Here is a 23,615-nt window from a genome sequence, read left to right as displayed (position 1 = left end):
TCCATACCCTGCAGCCTTTCCCTTCAAATGTAAGTTCAGAGCCCCCTGCCAGTTGTAGGGCACGGATTTAGCGTTGGATAAAAGCTGGGATTTTACAGCCCTGCTTTTGTTCTCACTCAAAGTTTTTGTTCTCTCTCTTTCCCTGTGCCTTCACTGATCCCTCCCTGAAAATACACCTCATTTCTCAGCTCTTGGTACCTGTGGGCAGCAAGTTCCAGAGAAATTCTCATCTGCACCTGAAATTGAGCTCTTCCCCTGCAGGAACACACCTGGTGTGCCTCAGCTCCCGCCCCATGGATTTGCCAGGGATTTATCCTACAATGCAAGGAGGAAGCAGCACTGGAGCCCTCCCTGCCAGCTCTGGGCTTTTGCCACTAAATCCATTCCCCCTCTGCTCAAAAAAGGAAGGACAATAGGCAGAGATGAGATTTGGCTGCAGAAATGGGGATGGTGGGGGGATTTTTGGTGTGGGGTACCTCAGGTCTCACTGGGTGCACAAATGGCTCAGGAAGTTTAGACATGAGCTGCACAAAAAGGTGCTAAAGCCCGACTTTGGCTCTATTCACAAGTCCCTTTGTAATTTTTGTATGATAAATGCAAAATAGTTACTGAGAGACCCCCAGAGAATGCAAGAACAGAAGAGAAAATCCAGGTATCAAATTCACTGAGTTCTGAGCTGTTCCCTTTGCTTTTCTCATTCTCTGAACTTTTCCACTTTCAGGTATTTTCCCCTTTTCTGATCTGGAGCAAGTCCTCAACTCCTCGTGAGATGAAGCAAAGAAGAAAAAAGCAGAAAGGAGCAGATTGCAATTGATGTTCAATGCCCTTTGCTGCTTTTATCAGGGGCTGATCTCCCCACTGTGATATTGACCATTTTGGGAGTGAACATTCACTGCCTGTGTTTCCATTTCCTCCTTTTCCAGTTGCTGAAGCCCAGCTCCAAGTGAAACGCTTCCAAACACTTTTCTTCCTTCATCTACAACCAGAAATTCCCCCAGGAGCAGCCACCATCCCACCTGGAACAGATCTCCAAGGAAAAAGCAAGCAGGTGATGATGGCTCCCACTGCATCACAAACCTTTTGTTATTTGCAGCAGCACCCAGGAAAGATTTGCTGGCACCAGAGGAAAATAAGATGAAATAAGATGGAAATGGGATAAACTGGGAAGAATTGCATTTGGCTTGAGCAGAATCCTGTTCTCAAGAATGTATTTTTATGCAGTTTTTCTCCTCAACCATCTAAAACAGTGGAAGGTAGAAGAGGTTTTGAGGTAAAAGTTGGCTGGAGCCACATTTCAAATGGAACTGAGCTTCCAAACTGAATGAAGGGTTGAAACTCTTCCAAGATTTGACAATTGTGTTGCTCCACAATTTATCTTTCCCTGCATTTTCCTTTCTCTCCCAAAGTGATTTTCCTCTGGAATATTTGCAGCTGGATCTTCACCCTCCAGATCATGCCCATTCCTCAAAGCTCTGCTGCTTCCAGAGGGACTTCCAAGGGCAGAACAAATAATGGATCTGCAATGGGGATCGTGGTGAACAATCACTTGGCAAGGTTCTTTTAATGAACACATCCCTGAAATCAGCCTTGCACCATCTGCTCAGTTCCAGAATTATAAATTCTGAATTAGAAAACAACAGAATTCATAAACCACTCTAGAAGTGAGGGAAGAGAGCAGCTTCAGATGATTTTTGTGCTTTTTCCCAGCCCGTGCTGGCTCTGCTCTGCTCCATTCCTGTCTCAGGAATGGGTGGAAAAGAAGGTTTGTTTTTTTAATTTCTGTGTTTTATGGCAGCCACAAAGCCCCAGGAACCAGCCCCGGGAAGTGCAGGATGGGTCTGGGTGGCACCAGGAATTTTCCAGGCTGGAAGCACCAGGAAAGATCCCACAGGTGGAGCTGCAGTGGGCCAGGAACAAAATCTGAGCGTGCTCTCCAGGACATCAGCAAGGTCCCCTCTTGTCTGCCTGGAAAGGGACTTCTGGTATTTTTGGGAAATTGGGAGATGCTGGGAAACAGAGAACTGAGGAAAGTGTGATACAAAATCCAAGAATCTCTGGAATTCCCTATTTTAATATCTGTGATATTTTTCCACTTTGAAAGAGCAAAACCCTCAAATCTGAACTCCACCAAATGTCAGAATGAACTGGGAACAAAATGCATTGCTCCATTTCCATCTTCTGCTTAAAAAACGAATCCACAGAGGCCAAATTCAATGGAATTTCACAAAACATTTGCTTTTAATGCAGCTGCATATGAAACTTCCACAAATGAGAGCAGAATTATCCCTCTCTCAGCATTCCCAGGTTCACAGACTCCAGAAAATTAAAAGCTTCCCAGTAACTCTGTAACCTCTGGGCTGAATTTGTCCTGCTCCCATCCCTGCAGTGAAGTTCTGCACTTGGCCATCAGCATAAAATCATTAGAGCAGGGTAGGAATAAATTGAACTATCCCATTTCAGCCCAATGTGAAAACCCAGGTCTTGGGAAAACGTTGGGATTGCTGAATTATTTACATGGCTCTGACAGCAATGTTGATTTTAGAGTCCTTTGTAGTCAAATCTAAACACAAATCTCTCTCTGTCTCATGACAAGTGTTTATTTTCCCACTCCTGAGCAGTTAAGCTGAATCTCTTAATTATCTTTAAATCAAATAATGCTGTTCCGACCTCGGGAGCTGAACTCAGCCCTCGTCACTCTTTGCTAAATATCAGGCAGAGGTTTTATAAAACATCTGTCTCCAGCCCACATCACCCAGCTTTCAGTGCACTTTGTAGGATTTCTGCAGAAATCCAGATTTAAAATTAGCAGTTCTCAAGTAAATACTTATTTCTCTTGAATAAGAGGAACATAAAAAAAAAAGATAAAGAGGTTTTTGGGGTTTTTTTTTTGTCTCTGACAAGTCTCAGGAGACAGAGAGCATCTCCCAATATGTTTGTGTCTCTCTTTTTTTCCCCATTGTTCCATCAGCTCTCTTTTTTTCTGGAAAACCAAGACTAGACCCCCTCCCAGTCCCGTTATTTTTGTGTTTGCAGGAGCTGTGGATCCTTTTCAAGGAGGATGTTTAGAAGTGCAGGCAAATAATAACCCGAAATAGGATCTTGAAATGTCCAAACCCTTCAGCATCTGGTTTCCTTTTGGTTTTCTCCTGCTGAATTTCACCCAAATTTTGTTTCCCTGGGACTGCAGGTGCTCATTTCCATCTTCCTTTTTTATCCTCTGTCTTGCCAGGCTCTATTAATGAATTTCTCCGTGGTCCTTTCCAATCCCCCTCCCACAGCTGCTGAATTTGATCATTTTTCCCTTTTCCCACTCTCCTCCTGCTTTCAGCTGCTCCACCTGGATAACGTTTATAATTTTCCCTATTTTCCACTGCAGGATGCTTTGCTCAACTTCAGCTGAAAACCCTGGAATTTGGGTTTTCTGAAGAGGAGTTGGTGATGGAAACCAAGGGATCCACACAGCAGCCACCAGGTGGGGATCCCCCAGAGCTGCTGGGCTGCCCTGCTTTGGATTTGTGCCATTTGAATGATGCAGGAGCTGATGTTTCCACAACAGAAGCAGCAGTTTGGGCACCGAAGGACAGGAATGAAGCAAATTTCAGAATCAACGAGGAGCTCCTCGTTTGCAGTGAGTGAAATGCATCTCAATTATAAACCAGGGTAAACAAGTAAACAAACGAGAGAGGCCACGCAGGGGACGTGGGGGAGAGGAGCCCTTTCCCCTTTTCTCCCATTAACTCCCCATTTCCATTTCTCTCTCGTTAATGCTGAGCTTGGCACTCCATTATGGGCACTAATTAGCTCCAGATTTTGGCCTCCAGTTCGTTTTTGCACCGTAATTAATGCAGCAGCCATGAGAGCCCCCAGGCTGATGATGAGGAGAGCTCCTGGAAGTGCTCAGAGCCAGCAGAAGCACAGAGCAGCCCATCAGGAGCAGCTCCCACATGGGAGGGCTCACAGGGGGCTGCTGGGTTTAAGTGTTTCAATTAATGAAACACAAGCAGGATCAATTAATAATATTCAAATGGAAGATAGCAATTATTTTTTTTTTAAAGGAGGTTTTACCACTGGCATAATTAAATCTTTTATCTGCTGGGTAGAAAACCTACATTTGTTAAAGCTGTGGAGTGAAACAGTGGCAAAACTTGGAGCTGCTCAGTGGAGTTTGTCAGGTTTCAAATGTGCCACGGCGGGAAAATCCCAGAATCCCAGGCTGGAAGAGCCCTCCCAGCCCATCCAGTCCCGCCTTGTCCCCAGCCCAGAGCTCTGAGTGCCACCTCCAGGGATGGGGATCCAAACCTCCCTTTCAGTATTTACCAGCCCTCTCCCTCTGGGAGTGGGTGACTTTTCCCCACTGGAATACCCATTGGAAAATGGAATTACAGCTCATTGAAATCGGGCAAACAATTCCCCCCCCTTCCCTGCTTTGTGTGTGAACAGCAGAGCTTTTTTTTTAGGTGTCAAAAGCAGATTTGCTGCCCGGCATCACGCGTTTGATAACAAAGGGCTGGCATGTGCACACTGTTCCTGTCACTCCTTCGGGTTCCTCTCCCAGGAGCAAATGCCACCAACTCCCTCAGAGCAGCTGGGTCTGCCTCCCACCCTCCAGGCTGAGGGGAGAGTTCTGCTCCCCAGGAATGGCTCACCCAGCCCTCCCTGCCTTTTGTCCTCCAAATCCACAGTTTTGTGCCCTGGGAACTTCTGTACAGCCCCAAGGTGGTGCTGGGAAGCTGTGCTTACCTTAAGGTATTTAATTTAAGGGCTGAAAATTGTATTTTCTTGTAATGGAGTAACGACATAAAAATTAAATAACAAAATACCAGTTAAATAATAGTCAATTAAAACCTAAATTAAAATTAAATTTTAAAAATTAAAGTTAAATTAAAAAAAATAAATTTAATGAGAAAAAAACAACTTAAAATTAATAATAAATAACCTTGTGATGCCTTTAACATCTCAGCTAGGACCTGTTGTAGGTTAATCTCAGTAAATCTTATTTATCAATCTTATCATAAATTTAATTTAGGTTTATTTGGCTGCCTTTCCTCAGGTCTCCATCCTGCTGAGAGAGCAAGCACCAGGTTCCACCGTGTTGTGTTCAGGGTGAGTTTCTTCTTTCCTTCTGTATCCAGATTTTCCAATTAATAATTCTATGATGTGATTAAAGTAGCACATTCCTGGCTTTGGACTTTCTCCCTTACAACCCACGGGGTGTGAATTTGTGCAGCTTCATCCCCGAGACTGTGAACAATATTAATTAATTGTGAGCTGTGCTCCCCGCTCCTCATCCTTTGTGAGCCTTTTAACAGGATTAAATGTCACACCACAGATGGGGGCATTGGCAGTGGGTGCTGAATCTCAATAAAATCCCCAGATTCTCCCTCCACAGCCTTGCTTTTGAGTGCAGGCTGGGATCTCAGGCTGCCTGTGCTCACAGTTAATTCCCTGCCTCTTGCCTGGGCAGTTGCAGCCTGTGCAGGTTCCCAGCCAAGGAGCACAGCTTGCCTGGGGCTGTGTTCCTTCCCCTGTTCCTCAGGAAGGATGATGCTCCCCTGGCTCATCCCTTTCCCTGCCAAGAGCTGTCTCCCAGCAGGTCAGATCCTCTGCAGGAGGGGGACAGGAGCTGCTGCTTCATCTTGCTGTGATTCAGAGGCTGCTGAGCCCCCAGTTTCTGTCACCCTGTCCCCAGGGGCTGCTGCTGTTATCCCACCTCAGCCTCTCCAGGAGTTCTTAGTTCTCAAAATTTATTTAAAGTTTGAATAAATTTGATTTTATTCAAATTAATCCTGTGAGGATCTGTTTGGTGATGCCAGGCCCTGCTCCCTCTGGGATTTCTGGGACCCTCTGAACCTCTCTGCAACAAAGACCTGAGCAAAACCTTTTTATTTTTCCTCTGAGCATCCTAACGAGCCTCAAATCCTCAAATCTCCTGAAGGTGCCCGAAAGAAAAATGTCAAGCTCAACATTTGAATGTGCCCTGTCCAGGGCAAGGAGGGGCAGAAATCTGAATAGAAGGCACAGTTATTTTGTGGGGAGGATGAGGGGAACCCAAAAAACAAGGGGCCATAAAAAGCCAGATATTTATTTATTCTCTGAAGGGTTTGGGGTTTTCTTTTACTCAGAGTAAAACCAGCTCTCAGCAGCTCCTCTGGAGATCATTCTTTAGAGAAATTCCCTGCAGACTGGGACGTGACAGGAAGAGTTCCACTGATCAATGAATTGATTTTGAGCACAGGAGGAGGGAACCAAGGCCATCCAAACACCTGTGTGTGTGCAAACCCTTGATTTCCATACCCCTGCTGTTTACACGAGGTTATTTCTGATATTTTGTGCTTTCTTCTGGTCCTCCTGCAGATCTGAGTGTCTTTCAGAGGCACCTGTGAGACCCCACCTGTCCATTTCTTTACACATCGCCATCAAATTTGCTGTGCAGAGCAAACAAATAAGTTCAAACTTCTGAAGGTTGTGCCATCTCTTGGTTGCCCCTGGGCCTGTCTATTTTCTGCTCCAGAGGAGATGACACAGTCCATAAATCTCTGCCCTCGTCCCTGCTTTGGTAAATAAAATCTGCTCAGATTTATGTCTGCTCCTTCCTGAGGAAAAGCAAAGCCGTGATACATGTGGCAAATGGAACAGAAAATTGCTTTTCACCCATCAAGTTTCCAGTGTAACTGACTAAAGTTTGGGCTCTCCTACAGCAATAACTGCTCTCACAAAATAAACCCAATTTTGTAGCACAATTCTTCGTGCTATGTTGAGGAAACCAAAAATGTGCTTTGCCCAATAATTTAGCAAATGGCTTCAAACTGAGAGAAGGTTTGGGTTGGATATTGGGGGGGAATTCCTGGTTGTGAGGGTGGGCAGCCCTGGCACAGGGTCCCAGAGCAGCTGGGGCTGCCCCTGCATCCCTGGCAGTGCCCAAGGCCAGGCTGGATGGGGCTGGGAGCACCTGGGACAGTGGAAGGTGTTTTGGGGTTGGAACTGGATGAGGTTTAAGGTCCCTTTCAACCCAAACCATTCTGGGATTCTGTGATTCTGAGGAATGAAGATCACTCTGCTGCCTCAGAGAGGAAGTGAAGGAAACTTGTGTTTATTTTGGCAGAGCTTTATCTGTGCCAAGGAGCCTCCAGAAGTCCAGACTTTCACTGCTCCAGCTGCACAGGGATCCCTGTGCTTGGCCAGGAGAATGGGGCTGCTCCAGGGCTAAACCCAACCCCTTGGAATCAACTTGGCTTCTGAAAAACAATTTATGAACCCAGCATCCCACCCCTTTGCTGAGCCAGTTCTGAATTGCTCCCTTACATCCTCTTCAGCTGTAATTCATGTTGCTTAATTAATCTTAATTAAGTGTTGTGGGCATCTCTGGAGCTCAGTTCTCGCTCTATTTAATTACACTAACACACCATATAATGGTCTCTGTTTGATGGGATGTTTTGCACAAGAGTTTAATCCAGAAGCTGAAAGAATTAATTAGTTCTTAGAATGTCTCCAGAGGGTTGGCCAAGTAAACTGTGGGTTGGTCACAAATGCCTGGACTCTTCAGTGACCAGAATCCATCCCTGGTACTGCACACCTCGGGCCAGAGACACATTTCCCCTTGCTGGGGCTCTCAGATCCCTGTGGGATCTTCTGGAGCAGGAATCACTCATGGGAGATGGGGAGGTCTGGGATTGATCAAGAGTTTACAGCTGGTTCTTGTTCCAAAAGCTTTACCCCTGTGCCCTGGCTGCTCTCTGCACACCCACAGCCTGAGCCAGCCCCCAGAAGGGATCAGCTGCCCATGGAATGGGAACTGCAGCAGGGAATGATCCCCTGTTTGCCAGGGCTTGGTGGGAATTCCCTTCCCCGACACCTCCTGGGACCTTGGCACATCCCCGCTGATTTCTTTGCCCAGCAAGGCCTGGAGCTGCTGGGCCTCCTCCTCTTCTCTGCCAAAAAGAACCTGGGATGGTAGAACACAGAACACGGCAGGGAAACTCTTGGAGCAAGGACAAAGGGCAGCAAAGGCAGGGACTGTCCTGTGGCCCCGGAGCTCCTGGTGCTCCTGTTCTGCTTCACAGCTCCGCTTGTGAGGATTTTGTCACAGGATCTTCTCTTCAGCTGTGATTCCTTCAGGAACACAAGTGCAGGGCAGCACGGCAGTTCCACAGGAGTTCCACAGCCACCATCCAAGGGTGGGCTGCTCGGGATGAGCACCTTGTCCCCACTCACCCAAACTCACTGTAGAAGTACAATTCTTCCCAAAGACAGACAAGCAGAGCCTGACTGGTTTGCTCCCAACATTTCCATGGACTTTCTGCTTCTTCTTGGCCCGAGCAGGGAGGTGTGGGTGCATCAGCCATCTCTGCGGGGAGCTGTGGGTCAGGAGATCATGGAGATTACTGAAGACTTGAGTTCTGAGGGCCAACTTCCATCCATCCTTCAGGAACCGGCTCCATCCCAACAGAGGGAGATTCCAGGCGGACCAGGCCCTCCTGACACGGCAGCTGGCAGTCCAGTGCTTATGGCAGAACCATTCCAAGAGCTATGACAATGACACTGTTGATAGCTCTGGAAATGGCGCTGCCATCGGCACCACGGTGGCTCCGTCCCCCCCCGCTCCTCCTCGTGCTCCTGTGGCCTGGGGGGGAAGGAACGAGGATGGAGGAGCAGCTTCAGCCCAGAAATCCCTGAAATCTTTAGGAAAAGGTCCCAGTGAGGGTGTCTGGAGAAGCCTTCAGAGGTGCTGGCTGCAGTCCGCTGCTGGAACGTGCCCTTGGGACACAGAGCACACACACCCACACTTGTGCCTGTTTCCCCTTTTACCCTGGGTTTAACTGGAAAAAAGGGAAAGCCTCCCTCTTTCCTCATTTCTCCCATGGCAGTTTTCTGTCCTTCCCTTTGGATCCGAGCCAGAAGTGCTGCCCAGCCCTGGAGTTCATTCTGCTGACAAAAGCACATGGAACTGGCACCTGCTGCCCCTGCCCAGCAAACTGCCACAAATGCAGCTCAGTTCATCCTGGAGATGCTGCTAGCCAAGCCCTGATCACGCTCACTGCCCTTCCAGCTGCAAGCCTGCTCCAGGCTGAGTATGGCCATCGGTTCTGTTCCTCAGAACTGAAGGATTTATGCTTTGGAAAGTTGGGCAGCCCCTGGTTTCTGCTGCTGAAACCTCTTTCCAAGACATCTCTTGTACCACTACAGCCAGAACTCCCAGCAGGGATCATCCTTACCCCACCAAGGGGTTGCTGTTGTAGGAAAAAAGACAAAAAGGAGATTTTCCTTCCCTTCCAGGCACATCCTGCAGCCTCCAAGGACGACTGTGGGGAAAGGTTTGAGTTACAAGTTGAAAGCACTTTTTCTGATGCCTGAGGTGTTTCAATCACTGTGCTCCTACAACAGGCACTGACAGCTCCTCTCTCAGTGCTGCTAAGCCTCAGAAAAACCCCAGCATGATCTCCAATAACTTTTGTGCAGCCTCACCGAGGATCTCATCAATAACAGCTGTGACAAAATCAACTAGGGGACATAAAGAGAGGAGCAGAAGAAGAAGAAACAGTTTTCTCATCCCAGTTCTATCTCTAGACCAGGGAAAATTGGCCCAGGGCACCTTTTTCCAGTGCATTTTGATTTTTTTTGTCCTTGCTCCTTATTGCTTCCTGAATCTGAATACTTTTGCTGCTGTCCTGACCTTGAGGGAGGTATTTGTCACTTTGACCAGGGAAGTGTAAAATCCTACCAGACCAGACGGGTAAGGTTTTGTAACTACTTTGCATAGATATGAGGGAAAAATCAAGATTTTCCTCTCTGTGCCCAGCAGAACCAGGGGAGAGGTGTTATGTCCAAGGGTCACAGGGTTTGGCAGCAGCTCAGCTTGGATTGTTCCAGGCAGAGGCAGCAACTCCCCTGGAGGGCAGAGAGAGCAGCACACCCAGCAGACCACACCTGCAGCCTCTCTCCAGCACAGCTTTTTTGGGAAAATTGCAGCCAAGATGGATCACAACAAAGGGATGGACACAAGGATGCTTCCAGAGGGTGAGAGCAGACAGAAACACTCACAGAAGACAACTCACAGACAGCTGACACAGAGGACTGAGGGAATAACAGCTGGGTACAGCTGCAATGGAGACCTCTGAGTGCTCAGTGGAGCTTAGATCCCAAAATGTGAGGAATCCTGAAGGGTCCCAGGCCAGGCTGGACAGGGCTTGGAATAAGCTGGGAGGGTGGGAGGTGCCCATGGCAGGGGGTGGAAGAGGTGAGCTCTAAGGTCCCTTGAACCCAAACCATTCCATGATTCTCTGTTCCCTGCAGGCCTGGGAGGGATGGTGGCAGCTCTCCCTCGGTGCTGGGTGTTCTGCAGAGCAGCTCCAGGGAGCAGATTGCAGCCTGAGCACAGCTCTGCCTCCCTGCGTGCCCAGCCCTCCCAGGGAACCTCCCTGGGGAAACTTCCAGATGGAGGGAACAGAAACTGCCCTGAACTCTGCTGGTGCAAAGGAACTGCTGAAATCTGCTGCCTCGCTGCAATCTGTGTGCCTAATGAGGAATAAACAAAAGCACTGAAGGGAGAAAGGAGAGGGAAGCCCCCGCCTGCCCCAGGTCTGTGGGATAATTGCAGGTTCAGTGTGCCAGGATTTGGGGCTGCAGGTGAAGGGATGGGTGCCTGGGGATGCTGTGGGGTGTGGCACTGAAGGGAGAGGGGCATTCCCTGTGTCCTGTCAGTCCCTGTGACTTGCCAGCCCAGGTCCCAGACAGGGAGGCTGTCACTGTGACCACCAGGACATTCTCAGTCCTGGGGTGAGCCCTGCTCCTTTCTCCTGCCCTCGTTCCAAAGCCATTTTGAGGAGGAAGCCAATTCCACACCTATTCCACCCTTCTGGAGCCGCATGTGTGGAAGTGCCTGGCCCTGGAGCATTCCCATGGTGGCAGGAACCCAGCTGGAACCTCTGAGCTGTCAGGTTTAACCAATTTTAAACAGGTCCAACCTGGCCTTGGACACTGCCAGGGCTCCAGGGCTCCCCAGCCTCCCAGGGAAGAATTTTTCCTAATATCCAAACCCACTCTCTGTATCCTGCTTTTCTCTGTGTGCTGCCCACTGAGGAGAGCCTGCAGTGCTGTACCTGGTCCTTGGAGTGAGAAGAACCATCCCAAAGGGAAAATCCCTGTTATCCACATTAACCTGCAGCAGGAGCCCACTCCCAATGCCCTGCCAGACATCCCCAGTCCCCTGGGGCTGCTGCCTCCACCCCACAAGTGTTAAGCCATAAATAAAGGAGGGTTTCCAGCGGGTTGCAATAAAGAGCGAACAGACAGAGCTGCAGTAATAAAAGAAGGGACTTACAGAGCATGGTCATGGCTAGACAGGAGCTGGTCTGCTGCAGAAGAGCAGGAGGAGCTTGGAGACAGAGGAACAGCCACTTTTAGTGCAGGAAGGAGCAAAGACAGACACAGTGAGGGAGTTAAAGGGGAAAAAGGAAAAAACACAGCACTGGTTAATTGGGAAACAGCCCCACATCAAACACTGAGCAGTCAATGGCATCAGCCAGAGCTACATCCCCAAACCTCCCACTGAAAGGAGCCTGACTTTCACTTAGAACCATCTGAGCCATCAGCTGGAGTCCTTTTCTCCATAAACCATTCTGGGAATCATTCTGCTTTTCAAGAAAATCTCCCCATAGAGTTTTAGGCAGGAATTCTCTGCTGAGCCTGTTTTCCAAAACCTCTTCAGCATTGCTCTGGAAGGGATTTGGGAGCTGGGTCCTGCCTTCCTCCTGACCATTCCATGAGTACCAACCACCCCTCTGCTCTGAGGATCCTCTCTGGAGGAAGCCACATCTGGCTTTAAACCAAAGTCCAGGGAGTTGTAACTTGTCCACCAAATTTGTCCTCATGATTTTAGCAGCCATGCTCACTGCTAAAAAATCTGATCTGTGGCAGTGCAGAGCTGCTGGAGATCCCTGCCTGGTGGTCCTGGAGTCTTTTGACAGCTCCAATGTGCTGGAAGTGCTGGGCTGGGTTTTTAGGTACAGACAGGAGAGCAAGAGCTGAGCTCCCTGGCTCAGTCTGCAGTGCAGGAGGACAGCAGTCACCACTTCATCCAAAGCTGGATCCATGCCTGCCCGCAGGGATGAGCTGCAAATCCCCCTCTGTGGGCTGCTGGTCTCTCACCAATCCCCTGGAGAGGAACAGGGAATTCCAGGGGTTCCTAAAACGGGTATAACCCCTCCCTCATCCTGCACTTTTCTCCTGAGCCAACAGGAGCCTGAAACAGTGCACATGGAAAAGAAAATTCCCCTGTAAAACATGGAAGAAATCAAATTTCAGGCATCTACAATTCCTCAGAGGTAAACAGCTTTCCTTAGGCCATGAGAGGATAACGTAGAACTGTCCCCTAGTGTAGCTGAGTGTGAAACAGGAGCTGGAAGCTCTGTGTGTGCTGTGCCTGCAAACAGGAGAGCCCAGGAGGCAGGAGAGGAGGGCAGGAGCTCCCGGAGAGCCCAGCAGCCTGCGTGCCCAACTGTGAATTATGGGACAAGAAGAGCTCCAAGGTGAGCAGACACAGTTTTACAGCCAAATCTTCCCAGGCAAACACGTGTGAAGCCAAGCATAGGGGAAAAGAAGGTTTTAAGGAAATTAATTTAGCTTGCAGCTTATTTTAAAGGATTTTATGAGCTTGTTTTAAAATTTATCAAGGACAAAGATCCTTTCAAAAACAGAGGAATTGGTTTGTCACTGAAGTGCATCATTCATTTCCCTGAGTTCTGTGAGCTGCTGTTTTATGGGGTTCTCTCACAGAAGAGAATCATGGAATATCCTGAGTTCCCACAGGACCATCCAGCCCAGCCCCAAAATCCCACCCTGGGATCCCTGGAGCGCTGCCCAAACCCTCCTGGAGCTCTGGCAGCCTCGGGCTGTGCCCATCCCTGGGGAGCCTGGGCAGTGCCAGCACCCTCTGGGGTAAGAACCTTTCCCAAAATCCCCCCTGACCCTGCCCTGGCCCTTCCCTGGCTGCTGTCCCTGTCCCAGAGCAGAGATCAGAGCCTGGTTCTCCTCACTCCAGGCTGAACAGGGCTGTGCCCAAGGAAGGACGTCCAGGGATGCCCAGGAGCTGCATCCCTGCCTGGGGAGGAGGGTGGGACACTCCTGCAGGATAAAACATCCCCCTCCAGCTCTCTGAAGCTCTCCTGGCAGCCCTTGTGGCAGTGTCACTCCTAATTGCCTCCCTGCTGCCTGTGGAGCAGTTGCTTTGTGCAGTTCTTGTCTCAAAAGCTGGATCCAAGTGTTATGAAGTGCCTTCAGTGCTAATAAACTCCAGCTCTGGTGCTGTAAAAGCCTGTCACAAAAGCAGCACAGGGCATGAATCTCTCTGAATGCATTAATGTGCCTTTAATATATCAGTGGAAACTGGGACTGCTCCTGTGCACTGACAGATCAATCTGGGATAAAGTTACTCATAGATAACATTAATGTGAGACATGACCAGTTTCTTGATTTTTTTTTCTTGAGTTTGCCCGTTTGGCTCTGCTCTGTTTCATGCAGCTTTGCAAAGGGGTAAATCCATAATTTTTTCCTTCAATTCTTAAATAAATCTCCACAGTGTATTGCTGTGCATTGCACTTAAACTGTTGTTTATGTGCTTTTCCAGAAGTGGCTTCACTTCAGTGGAGGAAAAAGCACTGCCAGCACTCAGAGCTTGGAAAAGATGGAGATGAAAGGAATTGTTAGACTTCATTTTGAGAGAGAGAAGGATTTCAAAGGCTCCTGTGTGGATGTCCCATCGTTTGGGCTGTGACACCATATCAGAGCAAAGTATAAAAAAATGGAAGGGGGTGCCCGGGGAGGTTTGGAGACCCCATCCCTGGAGGTGCCCAAGGAATTCCTGGAGGTGGCACTCGGTGCTCTGGGCTGGGGACAGGGTGGGGATGGGGCACAGCTTGGACTCGATCCTGGAGGGCTTTTCCAGCCTCAGGGATTCCACTATAACACAGACTCTTCAGGGATAAAGCAAAAAGCTCTTTGGTGCCGCGTGCTCTGCCGCTCCTGAAGCGCTCTGATGGCTCAGTGGAATGACACTAATTAACAGCCTCATTAGCAACCCTGCTGCCACATCTTCAGGAAGATCTCTGAAGGGCTGTCAGTGACAGTGGCAGACACAATCCACACTCAGGGAGTGATTGACTTTGAAACCACTGCCGGGGAAGGCTGAATGAAGCGAGATGGGAATTCTGGCTGCTCTGAGGGAAACAGCAGCAGAGGGAGGGAGGAATTCCAGCTGAACCACGCAATGCTCCCATTCCCAGCCCAGGACTGCCAGAGCAAGGAAAAGTCACACAGCCAAGCCTATCCCAAAGATTGCTGTGCAAAACTCATTTCAGACTGGCCTGGAATGTGGCTGTGCCTTCCAACCCAATTCCAGGGCAGCCCAGCAGAAGGCCTGGCTGGGAGTCCCTGGGGAGTTCCCAAAGTGCCTCCTAAATCTGGTTACCTGCACTTCAAAATGCTCTTTTCTGGGTGCCTGGGATGGTCTGTCACAGCCCCAGAACAGATTAATGCAGAAGTGAGGACTGGAAATCATGATGAGGACCAGCCTCATCAGCTGGATTTAACAGGGATGGAATATTTGCAGGGCAGGATGTCATTCCCACATTGCCATAACAAAAGTGCAGCTTCACTGGTGGCAAACCCAAAGCAAGGCTGGCTCTGGATCAATTCCCAGGCCAGGTCACCCATCCAAGACGCACTGAGCAGCAGATGGAGGCAAGGATCACCTCTGCTATGCCAAACAAACCAAACCAACCCCTCAAATGCCAATTTCCTGGCTTGAAATGGAAAGCTGAAGGTGGGAAGGTGCTCAGAGCTGCCCAAGGGCTGGGCTCACAGGTGGTGAGCACCACAGGCAATGGGAGGGATCCCTAAAATGGCAAATTGTTAAAAACATCACAACAGATGTGCTGAAAGTCCTCGACACCTTCCTGGAAATACCAAATTTCTGGCCAAAATATCTTGGGAATAACAAGGTTTTCTCTCCCACAGACATTCCAAAAGCCTCAAAAGCAATTTCAACACAGCAACAGGGAGCTTTTCCACACTGTGACTTTACAATGGGGTGGTGCATACAATGCTTAAATAAATTCTCCTCTAGCAATCAGAAAGGAAGAGAACTATTGAAAAGAAGAAAGAAGTCAACCTAAAATTAAAATGCACTTACACAATTAGCTCTGAGTTGTAGATACTGCTGCCCCGAGGAAGAACAGAACTTGACAATAATTGCTGAGGTTTCCATAGAATTTCTAACCCTAAGGCATGTGGAGCTCTTTGCACATGCTGATTTGCATTGTCTGGCAACACTTTGCTGATAAACCAAATTAATCTCTGGAGAGGAGAGAACCAGCCCAACACATTCAAAGGTCAGTTGAAACAGAAGGAGAGTGGGTGGAGAGCAAAGTTCTATCCATAACAGAGTTTATTCAGGCACCAAAATTAGTTTTCAATCCTGTTTTGGACCTCTGGAATGAGTGGAGAGACTGGCAAAGGACTGGGAGCTGGACTCAATATGTGCTGAATTATGAGGGATGGCTGCGTTTTATCCAAATGCAGTTTTTGAAGTTGCACTCCATTGTTTAAGTGGGAAGCTTCCACCAGGTCTGGGCTGTGCCAGGAGGAGCTGTCAGGCACTCCAGCTGCAGGAATGGGGCTGTGGGCTCTGCTCTGTGCCAGGAGGAGCTGCAGGAATGGGGCTGTGGGCTCTGCTCTGTGCCAGGAGGAGCTGCAGGAATGGGGCTGTGGGCTCTGTTTTGTGCCAGGAGGAGCTGCAGGAATGGGGCTGTGGGCTCTGCTCTGTGCCAGGAGGAGCTGTCAGGCACTCCAGCTGCAGGAATGGGGCTGTGGGCTCTGCTCAGGCCATGGATCCCAAATTCCAGCTGCAAGGCAGACCCTGCCCCACCACAACGCCTTCACTGCCCCAAGCACAAACCATGCAATTAAAGCAGACAAAGATGAGTTACATCTCAGTCCTTTCAGAGCTCCAGGTGCCCTGCAGAGCCTCCCTTCCTCACCAGACACAAACTGATGCAGAACTGCTGATCCCAAATCTTGTATTGGGCCAAATAACAAAAAGGGGTTTAGCTGCACTGCAGTCTCTTTTTCCAACATCCAGGCATATTGAAAGAGATTATCTTCTGAAAATTGAAGGAAGCTGTGCTATTGTAAAACTCTAATCCCCTCTCTCCTTTGGAGGAAATAAGATAAATATCTTGATTTCACTCAGCACAATTACAAGAAGCTTTTCTCTTACCAGAAGCTCTCTGTTCCCTCTGGTGAGGTATTTTTGGAGCTGGGACAAGGCTTTAGCAGTTCCTGCTCTTTGGGGAGCAGGGCTTGGGGAAAGGAGGCTCCTCTGACACAGGGTGGTAACTTGGGCTTTGTGGAGCACCCTCATCCCTGCACCCGTGGGTTCCTCTGCTCCTCTCTCCTGTGGCAGATCCCAAATCTCCCCTGACTCAGCCCAAATCTGTCTGAGGAACCTCTGATGGTCACAGCTCCCTGAGAGCCCCAGTCACAGGGAATGGCACTGTGCAGGCTGGCACTGATGCCAAGCTGGAAAACCACGCCAGGGAAGTTGGAACATAAGTTTGGTTGTAAATATTGGCAAAGCTTCATTAAAAAATTAAGAAAGCTCCTTCAAGAAATGACAAAACTCTTTTTTTAGTTGTTACTGAGTCTAATCATCCCCCATATTTTTAGAGAATTCCTTTCCAGGTTGGCAGCTAATGAAATTAGGTGAAAATCAAATTACCTCCTGACTATTTAACAACATTAGCATTTCCAGGCAGCAATCAGATCCCCTCAGCTTGGGCTTGGTCTGGAGCCACTTCTGCTGGCACAGGGAGCTGATCCCTGAACTGAAACCTCTGGAGTGGAAAACACATCTTGAGCAACCCCTGGCTGCCCTGCCCTGGGCAAATTCAATGAAATATCACTGAAATCACCATTTTTCAATGCTCATCATTTGCCGTGCCTCTCAAGCTTTCGCTCAGGAATTTCCAAAAAAAGAATTTAGTGGGAATGTGCTTTGTCAGCACCTTGGCAAGGGGGGAAGCTCTCCCCTGATGGTGCCATGAATAAAGGAACTGCTGGAGAAGGGGCAACACAGACCCCAAAGCTCTGCAGGTGCCACCAGCACAAAAACCTCCACATTTACCTCCAAAATACCTCCAAAAATGCCCAGTGCAAATCCAGTGTGAAACAGGGAGTCTGGGGGACGTGGGGAGGGCAGAGCCAGCCCAAAACATCCACCTGGGGTCCTTGAACTTGTCCTGAAGGAGACAGAACCTGTCAGAGCTCTGACTCCTCTTGCAGGATCATTAAAATTCCCTGAAATTTTAACCCTTTCAAACCCCCAGCACTGAGTGTGTTGCTCTGCCTTGGGAAGATTCATGGCCTGAGAGCCCAGGGAAGGATAAAAAACAGGAGGAGGAAGAACAAGAGGAGATATTTTACCTGTCAGCCCAGATCCTGAGAGACCTGCTGGGTGCACCAGGAACAACTCTGGGAGACAACCTCTGCGTTTCCTGAGCTGAGCCACAGCTGCAGCCCATGAAATTACACCCTCACAGGTGGGGTGGGATCACTGCTCCACCCCCAGCACCCCCTGTGCTGTGGGGGAACCCTGGCTGAGAGCCACACGTCACAAATCATTCAAAAAACATCACAAACCATTCAAAAAACAGCACAAACCATTCAAAAACCACCAGAAACCATTCAAAAAACCACCACAAACCATTCAAACACCCACACAAACCATTCTATGGTTCCAGGATTCTGTGATCACTCATCCTTTTGCTCCACAGCAGCTCTGACCACTTTCCAACCACCAGGGATTTATTTTTATTCCACTGGATCCACGGAGCTGTTAAACCTCTAAAAACTGGAGCCTGAGCTGCTGCACTCCTGCTCCAGTGGCAGCAGGGAGCCCTGGGGCTCACTGCAGTTCCAACCTCCCCAGGTGCTTGTTTCTGCTTTTCCCCACTTTGTTTCTCTTGGCTCATTCAAAACAAAAATCAGGAAGTGTTTTCCTTTGAGAGAAATCCAATTGACATTTGGAGAAGACCTCTCAGTGGTGGAAAAGGAGAGGTAAATAAACTTCTCACCAGAGCTTTCCCTGAGGAGAGCAATGCAGTGCTCCGAGCACTTCTGAGAGGAAATGGGAACACAGCAGAGTGACCTCCCTGACCCAGATGTTCAGAGTTTGTCTGCTCTGATCATTGCTCAAATACATTTCACCCAAAGCCATCTCCTTTGCTGTGGCAAAATTTCATGACTTGTTTTATCCAGGAATTCCAGCAATGCTGACCTGGCTCCCCATCCACTTGTGCTGTACAAGAGTTCAATGATTCACGGAGGCAGGAGTTTGTTGGTTTGTGTTGAATAAATATCTACTCGAGACGGAAGAAATGCAAACAATCTGTTTCAAGGGGAGCACAGCATTTTTCAGATGATTTGGGCTTTTTTCAGTCTGGTGCTGCACAGAGCCCTGAACACCCAGAAATCCCCATCTATTTACAGTTCATTATTGTGCTGGCTTTTGTCATAGCTGAGTTCAGCACAAGGTCTGTCCCTTTGCCACTGCTCTCCCTGCCAGGGGACAAAATCCAGCTGTAGAATCCCACTGGCACAACCTCCCCATCTGCAGGAACTTTTGGTCCCAGCCCTAAAGAAGATGCAGCAGGCAGCATGCACAGGGTCAGGTTGTTCCCTTCAGCCCAAACGATGCCAAAATTCACACACAGCTTCTGCATTCTCCCAGCTCTTTCCTGGGCACGCCTCTGGAGGAGCTGCCCACACCTGCTCCCCACAAACCCAGGCTGTCTGAGCACCTCAGGATTGCTTTGCCCCATCCCTTTCTAAGCCCTGATACCTCCAAGATACTGCAAAATGAAAGCAAATCTGTACAAACTCCTCTTGCTGGTGGCTGCAGGCTCTGGGCAGCCCTGGGCTGATGCCTTCAGTCTGAGCTTTCCTGTTTTCCAGACTCTGCACTGCACTGGTACAGAACTCTGAACTCCAGATCAAGTGTGGGCAAGCTCTCCTCACAGCTCAGTCCCACAGAACAATCCTTTTCCAGCCCAAAAAGTGCAAACAACAGGGAACTGAGGGGAGCAGCCTGGGAGGGTGGGACTGCATCCCCTGGAGCTGGAATTGGACACTGAAGCCCAGGGTGGAAATGGACCAAAACTGATCAAAGTGGGAGAACTCGTGGCCAGGAGTCCATCTGGGGTGGAGCCACGGCCGGGCTCTGGCACTGCCCGAGGTGTGTCCTGTGAAGGGTTTTTATTAAATCCCTGCTTTATTCCTTTAACACTGTAGCCCGGGCAGCCTCTGGAGGCCCCAGGGCAGACTCACCTCAGCACGTGCGTGGAGCCGTTGATGGTGGTGGTGGAGCAGGGCACGGTCTGGCCCAGGATGGAAGGCCTTCGGTAGCGCTCGTCGCCGCAGCAGAGGATGATGAGGAAGGCACGTCTGAAAGCCTTGTTGAGGAAGGCGTAGAGGAAAGGGTTCAAGCCCGAGTTGATGTAGCCCAGCCACAGGAAGGCCGTCCACAGCTTGCCGGGCACCGTGTAGTTAATGAAGGGATCCACGATGTTGGTGACAAAGAAGGGGGCCCAGCAGAGGCAGAAGCAGCCCATGATGATGCACAGGGTCTTGGCAGCTTTGGTCTCGGTTTTCATGCGGTGGCTGCTGTGCTGGTCAGGGGGGTGCTGCCGTGGCTCCTGAGGGCCCTGCCGTGGCTCCTGAGGGCCCTGATGGGGCTCCTGAAGGCCCTGCCGTGGCTCCTGAAGGCCCTGCCGTGGCTCCTGGGGGCCCTGCCGTGGCTCCTGAGGGCCCTGCCGTGGTTCCTGAAGGCCCTGCCGTGGCTCCTGGGGGCCCTGCCGTGGCTCCTGGGGGCCCTGGCGGGGCTCGGCCGGGTTCCCCGCGCGCTGCAGCAGGCGGATCTGCCGCGCGTGCGCCCGCGCCGTCACGTAGATGCGGTGGTAGGCCAGCACCATCAGCAGGAAGGGGATGTAGAAGGCCACCACGGAGCAGGTGATGGCGTAGGGCTTGTTCACCATGAAGATGCAGTAGGTGGAGTTGGAGGCCTTGTTGAACTGCCTTTGCTGGATCTGGGGTGCGGAGGGGAGGGTGAGGCAAGGAAGGAGGGAAGAAGCGGGAATCAGAGAACGGCTTGGGTTGGGAGGTGTCCAGTTGACACAATCTATGACCTGCTCATAATCTCAGTGCTGTCAATCAATTCAGGAGGCTTTCTCTACAGCCTCAGGTCAAACGTAGTGCTCTCTTGGGAGGCAGAGCCTGTCAGCACAGAAAGTCTAAAATTCTCAGCATTCACAACTCCAACAGGGAGGGACCTTAAAAATCCTCTTGTGTTACTCCCTGTCATGGGCAGGGACACCTTCCACTAGACCAGCTTGCTCCAAGCCCCATCCAGCCATCCTTGGACACATCCACAACCTCCCTGAGCAACCTGTGGCAGGCCTCACCACCTCGCAGGGAAGGAGTTTTCCCTAATATCCCATCTCACCCTGCCCTCTGCAGTGTGCAGCCTCTCCCCTGTCCTGGCACTACAAGCTCTTGCTTATTCTACCAAGAGAATAATCCTGCCTCTTATTTAAGTGACAGCTGCAAAGGCTGAGGGGACCAAGGACTCCTGAGGTGTTGTCAGGGGCCGGGCCTCTTTTCCAAGGACTCCTCACTGAACTGAGAGTGAATGTGGCTAAAATCCTCTCCCAGGCCACCCCTGTCCCTGTGTCAGTCCCTCCAGGACACAGCCACCTCAACGCCCCTAAAGACCCCTCCAGAAATTCAGCCGCCCCTCTGCACTCGCAGCAAGAAGTTCCTCCTTCCTTTCCCCTTTCCCTGAAAATTGCTTTTTAGAGGACACCCAGCACACTGGATCAGCGTCCCTGCTTGGCTACTCACCAGGTCAATGATGCCAATGCTGTTCCAGCCCTGCATGATGGGGAGGAAGGAGATGAAGGTTGGGATCACCCAGCAGCCCCCCAGCATCAGCGCGATGCGCAGCGGGGTCATCTTGTTCCTGTACACCAGGGGCTGGCAGCAGATGGCATAGTACCTGCAGGGCAAAAATGTGTCAAAAAGCAGGTTCTTCATGCAGAAAAGCCAATTCTTTATTCCCATAACTCATTTTTCTGTAGTTTTCACAGACTTTGTGCTCAACCTCAGCTGGCTGGGGTTTTCCTGCCACTCAGTTCATTGGTTAGAAAGTGTTTGTGTGTGTACATGATAAGACTTTTTCTGTTCACAGGTGTTCATGTATTTTCTTTGTGGATTCTCATAGGACAGACCTTTTGTTATTTAAGTTGCAAAGTTGTTTTCTTCAAATGATGAACTTGTTGTGTTAACTGACTTTCATTTTCAGGATTCTTTCACATGGGACCTTAGCTAGCTGCTTAGCTGGACTTAGAAAAGTAACAGGCCTAAGCCCTGATTCTGTAAAACTTTTATAAGGTTCTACCTGTATGCAACACAAAAATGGGACAGCAACAGTCTGAGGAGACTTCCAAGCCCTCTAAAAATTAGATTGTGAAGCCCTTTCTGCTGCTGCCTTTCAAACCAGAGGGAAAGCAGGGCTCTGTATCCTGCTTCCATGGGGCCTCTCTCACAGGAATTTGGGATAGTTCCCCAGGTTTCACAGCGGCTGGCAAGGAAAAGCCAGAGTTTTCTGCTTTCCAGCCAGGGAGAATGAGGCAGAGGTAAATGCTCTGGGTTGTCTGAGGTGGCAGGGCGAGGGAGAAATCCCATATTCAGCCTGCTCTCCCTCTGCACCGAGGATGTCCCCCCCTCCAAGGAACATCCCTCCCTTCCAGGCAGCCTTGGCTGAATTTCCTGCACTGGACATTTATTTTGACAAGGCTGCAAAAGCTGTTCCCAGGAATTAACAAAGTCTCCCCAAGCTGTGAAACTGGCAGTAAAATGAGGTGTGTTCTGCCATTTCCCAGGAACTCACCTCTTTTCCAGCTGGGCTTTAACCTTCCCAAGGGCAGGGCAAAGGTGTCTTTGCACCATCAAGGGGATGTGCCCTGACCTCTCCCCACTCCTCCTCATCCATTCCAAATATCCCAAGTGCAACAGGTCCCTGCCCCTAAAACAGTCATGACCTAAAAATGTCTTCTCAAAGTGAAAAGAAACCAAATTTTCTGTTTGTTTGACCCCTGTGCCACTCCCTGCAGGTGGATCTCTCCATCAGGAAGGAGCAGCAAACCTAAAACTGGAAATCTCTGGCTCTGAAATTATTATTTATTCCTCAGAAGAGCAGATCAGCAAAATTCCAATTGCAGACTTTCACTGGTCTTGACCTGACAATCAGTCTCAGGTTCCCAATAAAATATTTTTTGCTCTTTGGATTTTTGGATTTCAGCACAGTCTGTAAAAAAATTTATGAGGGCAGCAGAACCATGATTTAGAGGGATTAAATTAGCAAGCACACATGTGTGTATTAAAGAGCTGCTCTTTGAGATCTGCACTTATTTCATCAAGATTTGAGTGGGAACCAAGAGCTTTGTCCTAAACGGGCACAAAAATATAAGAATTTCCATTTTTACTAAGGCTTTTTTTTTTTTTAAAGTCATGTGGAGTCAACCGAATTGCTTTATTTTGATAAAATCAGATGATATATTCCACACAGAGGCTTGAAATAATATCAAAGTGTCAAAAGAAAACATTTCTTAAAAGTCTCTTTGAAACAAGATTCAAAATGTCACAGGGGAAAAACGCTGAAACAGGCATTCAACTCCTGCAATTTGATAATTCCTCTGTTCTCCTCTGGTTTCCTGTGTGCATGAAAAATCAGCCTGTTCCTCTGGAAAGCTGCACTTCCAAAAAATTGGATTTGCCAGGAGCTGCTCTTTTAGAGCTGCGGGTGAAATGTTCCTCTGGTGGAGCTCCAGCTCCCCTGGGGCTGATCCCTGTCCAGGAAATGACCTTGGAATTCCAACAGGGATTTTGGGGAGGTTTATTGGGGCAGAGGGAGCTTCCCTTGGCATCAGGGCTGCTCCTCTGACTCTCAACACAAAGGATCTGTATTAAAAATGAATACTAAAATAAATCATAAAATAATAAAATAATAAATAAAAACGATTTCATTGTTTCTTATCTCTAAGTCGCCCACTGGAAGTGCTGGGCATCAAAAGCATCAAAGTCAAGGCACGAGAGACTCCATTTCTTTGCAGAAAGGGCAGAAGAAGAAATCCAATAAATGAAAGGATAAAACCAGCCAAGACAGCAGGCAGCCTCTGACAAGTTGGATGAGCAAACAGGAAGAGAAAACCACTGTACACTGATAATTAACTGCAGCAGGAAAACAATTCTTGCCAGCAGTTTGAGTGATCACATTTCTCTGCTCCTCTCTCTGCTGCAGCTGAAAGAATTGCACTGAATTGTTCCTGCTATTAAAGGCCATTAGAGTAAAAATTATGCCTGTAAAAATGACACCTTAAGCTCTCATATTTCTGCCCTCCCAGTGATTCAGCAGCAATTTTCCTCCACTTTCACGTCAGAAGATTTTATTTTATTTCACTTTGGCTGCTACCAGAACTTCCCCCGTGCTCAGCCAGCCCAGCTGGGCT

The 23,615-nt window shown here is 49.1% G+C and overlaps 1 protein-coding gene and 1 long non-coding RNA gene across 7 annotated transcripts in view; one reads left to right on the top strand and one right to left on the bottom strand.

Moving 5' to 3' along the window:
• The window catches only part of HTR4 (5-hydroxytryptamine receptor 4), a 68,854-nt gene that overhangs the window by 4,112 nt on the left and 41,127 nt on the right, over positions 1 to 23,615 (bottom strand). For 2 of the 6 annotated variants that reach the window (XM_038150190.1, XM_038150191.1), the window contains exons 5-7: positions 20,950 to 21,103; positions 19,378 to 20,135; positions 11,318 to 11,393 (exon numbers count right to left, since the gene is read on the bottom strand). In XM_038150190.1, the coding sequence (XP_038006118.1) occupies positions 11,333 to 11,393; positions 19,378 to 20,135; positions 20,950 to 21,103 (973 nt within the window). In that variant the 3' untranslated portion in view covers positions 11,318 to 11,332. Of the gene's footprint in view, positions 1 to 7,026; positions 8,355 to 11,317; positions 11,394 to 19,377; positions 20,136 to 20,949; positions 21,104 to 23,615 lie in introns of those variants that run through there. The other 4 variants (XM_038150187.1, XM_038150188.1, XM_038150189.1 and 1 more) reach the window with 2 other exon arrangements.
• LOC119706453 lies at positions 1,843 to 6,841 on the top strand. Its single transcript, XR_005258542.1, has 3 exons — positions 1,843 to 4,746; positions 5,051 to 5,103; positions 6,355 to 6,841. It is a non-coding gene; the product is annotated as an uncharacterized LOC119706453 (long non-coding RNA).

The sequence above is a fragment of the Motacilla alba genome, chromosome 13 (genome assembly GCF_015832195.1).
Source record: "Motacilla alba alba isolate MOTALB_02 chromosome 13, Motacilla_alba_V1.0_pri, whole genome shotgun sequence".
NCBI classification, from domain to species: domain Eukaryota; kingdom Metazoa; phylum Chordata; class Aves; order Passeriformes; family Motacillidae; genus Motacilla; species Motacilla alba.
The sequence above is the reverse complement of the archived record's forward strand: the minus strand, read 5'-3'. Positions and strand labels throughout refer to the sequence as shown.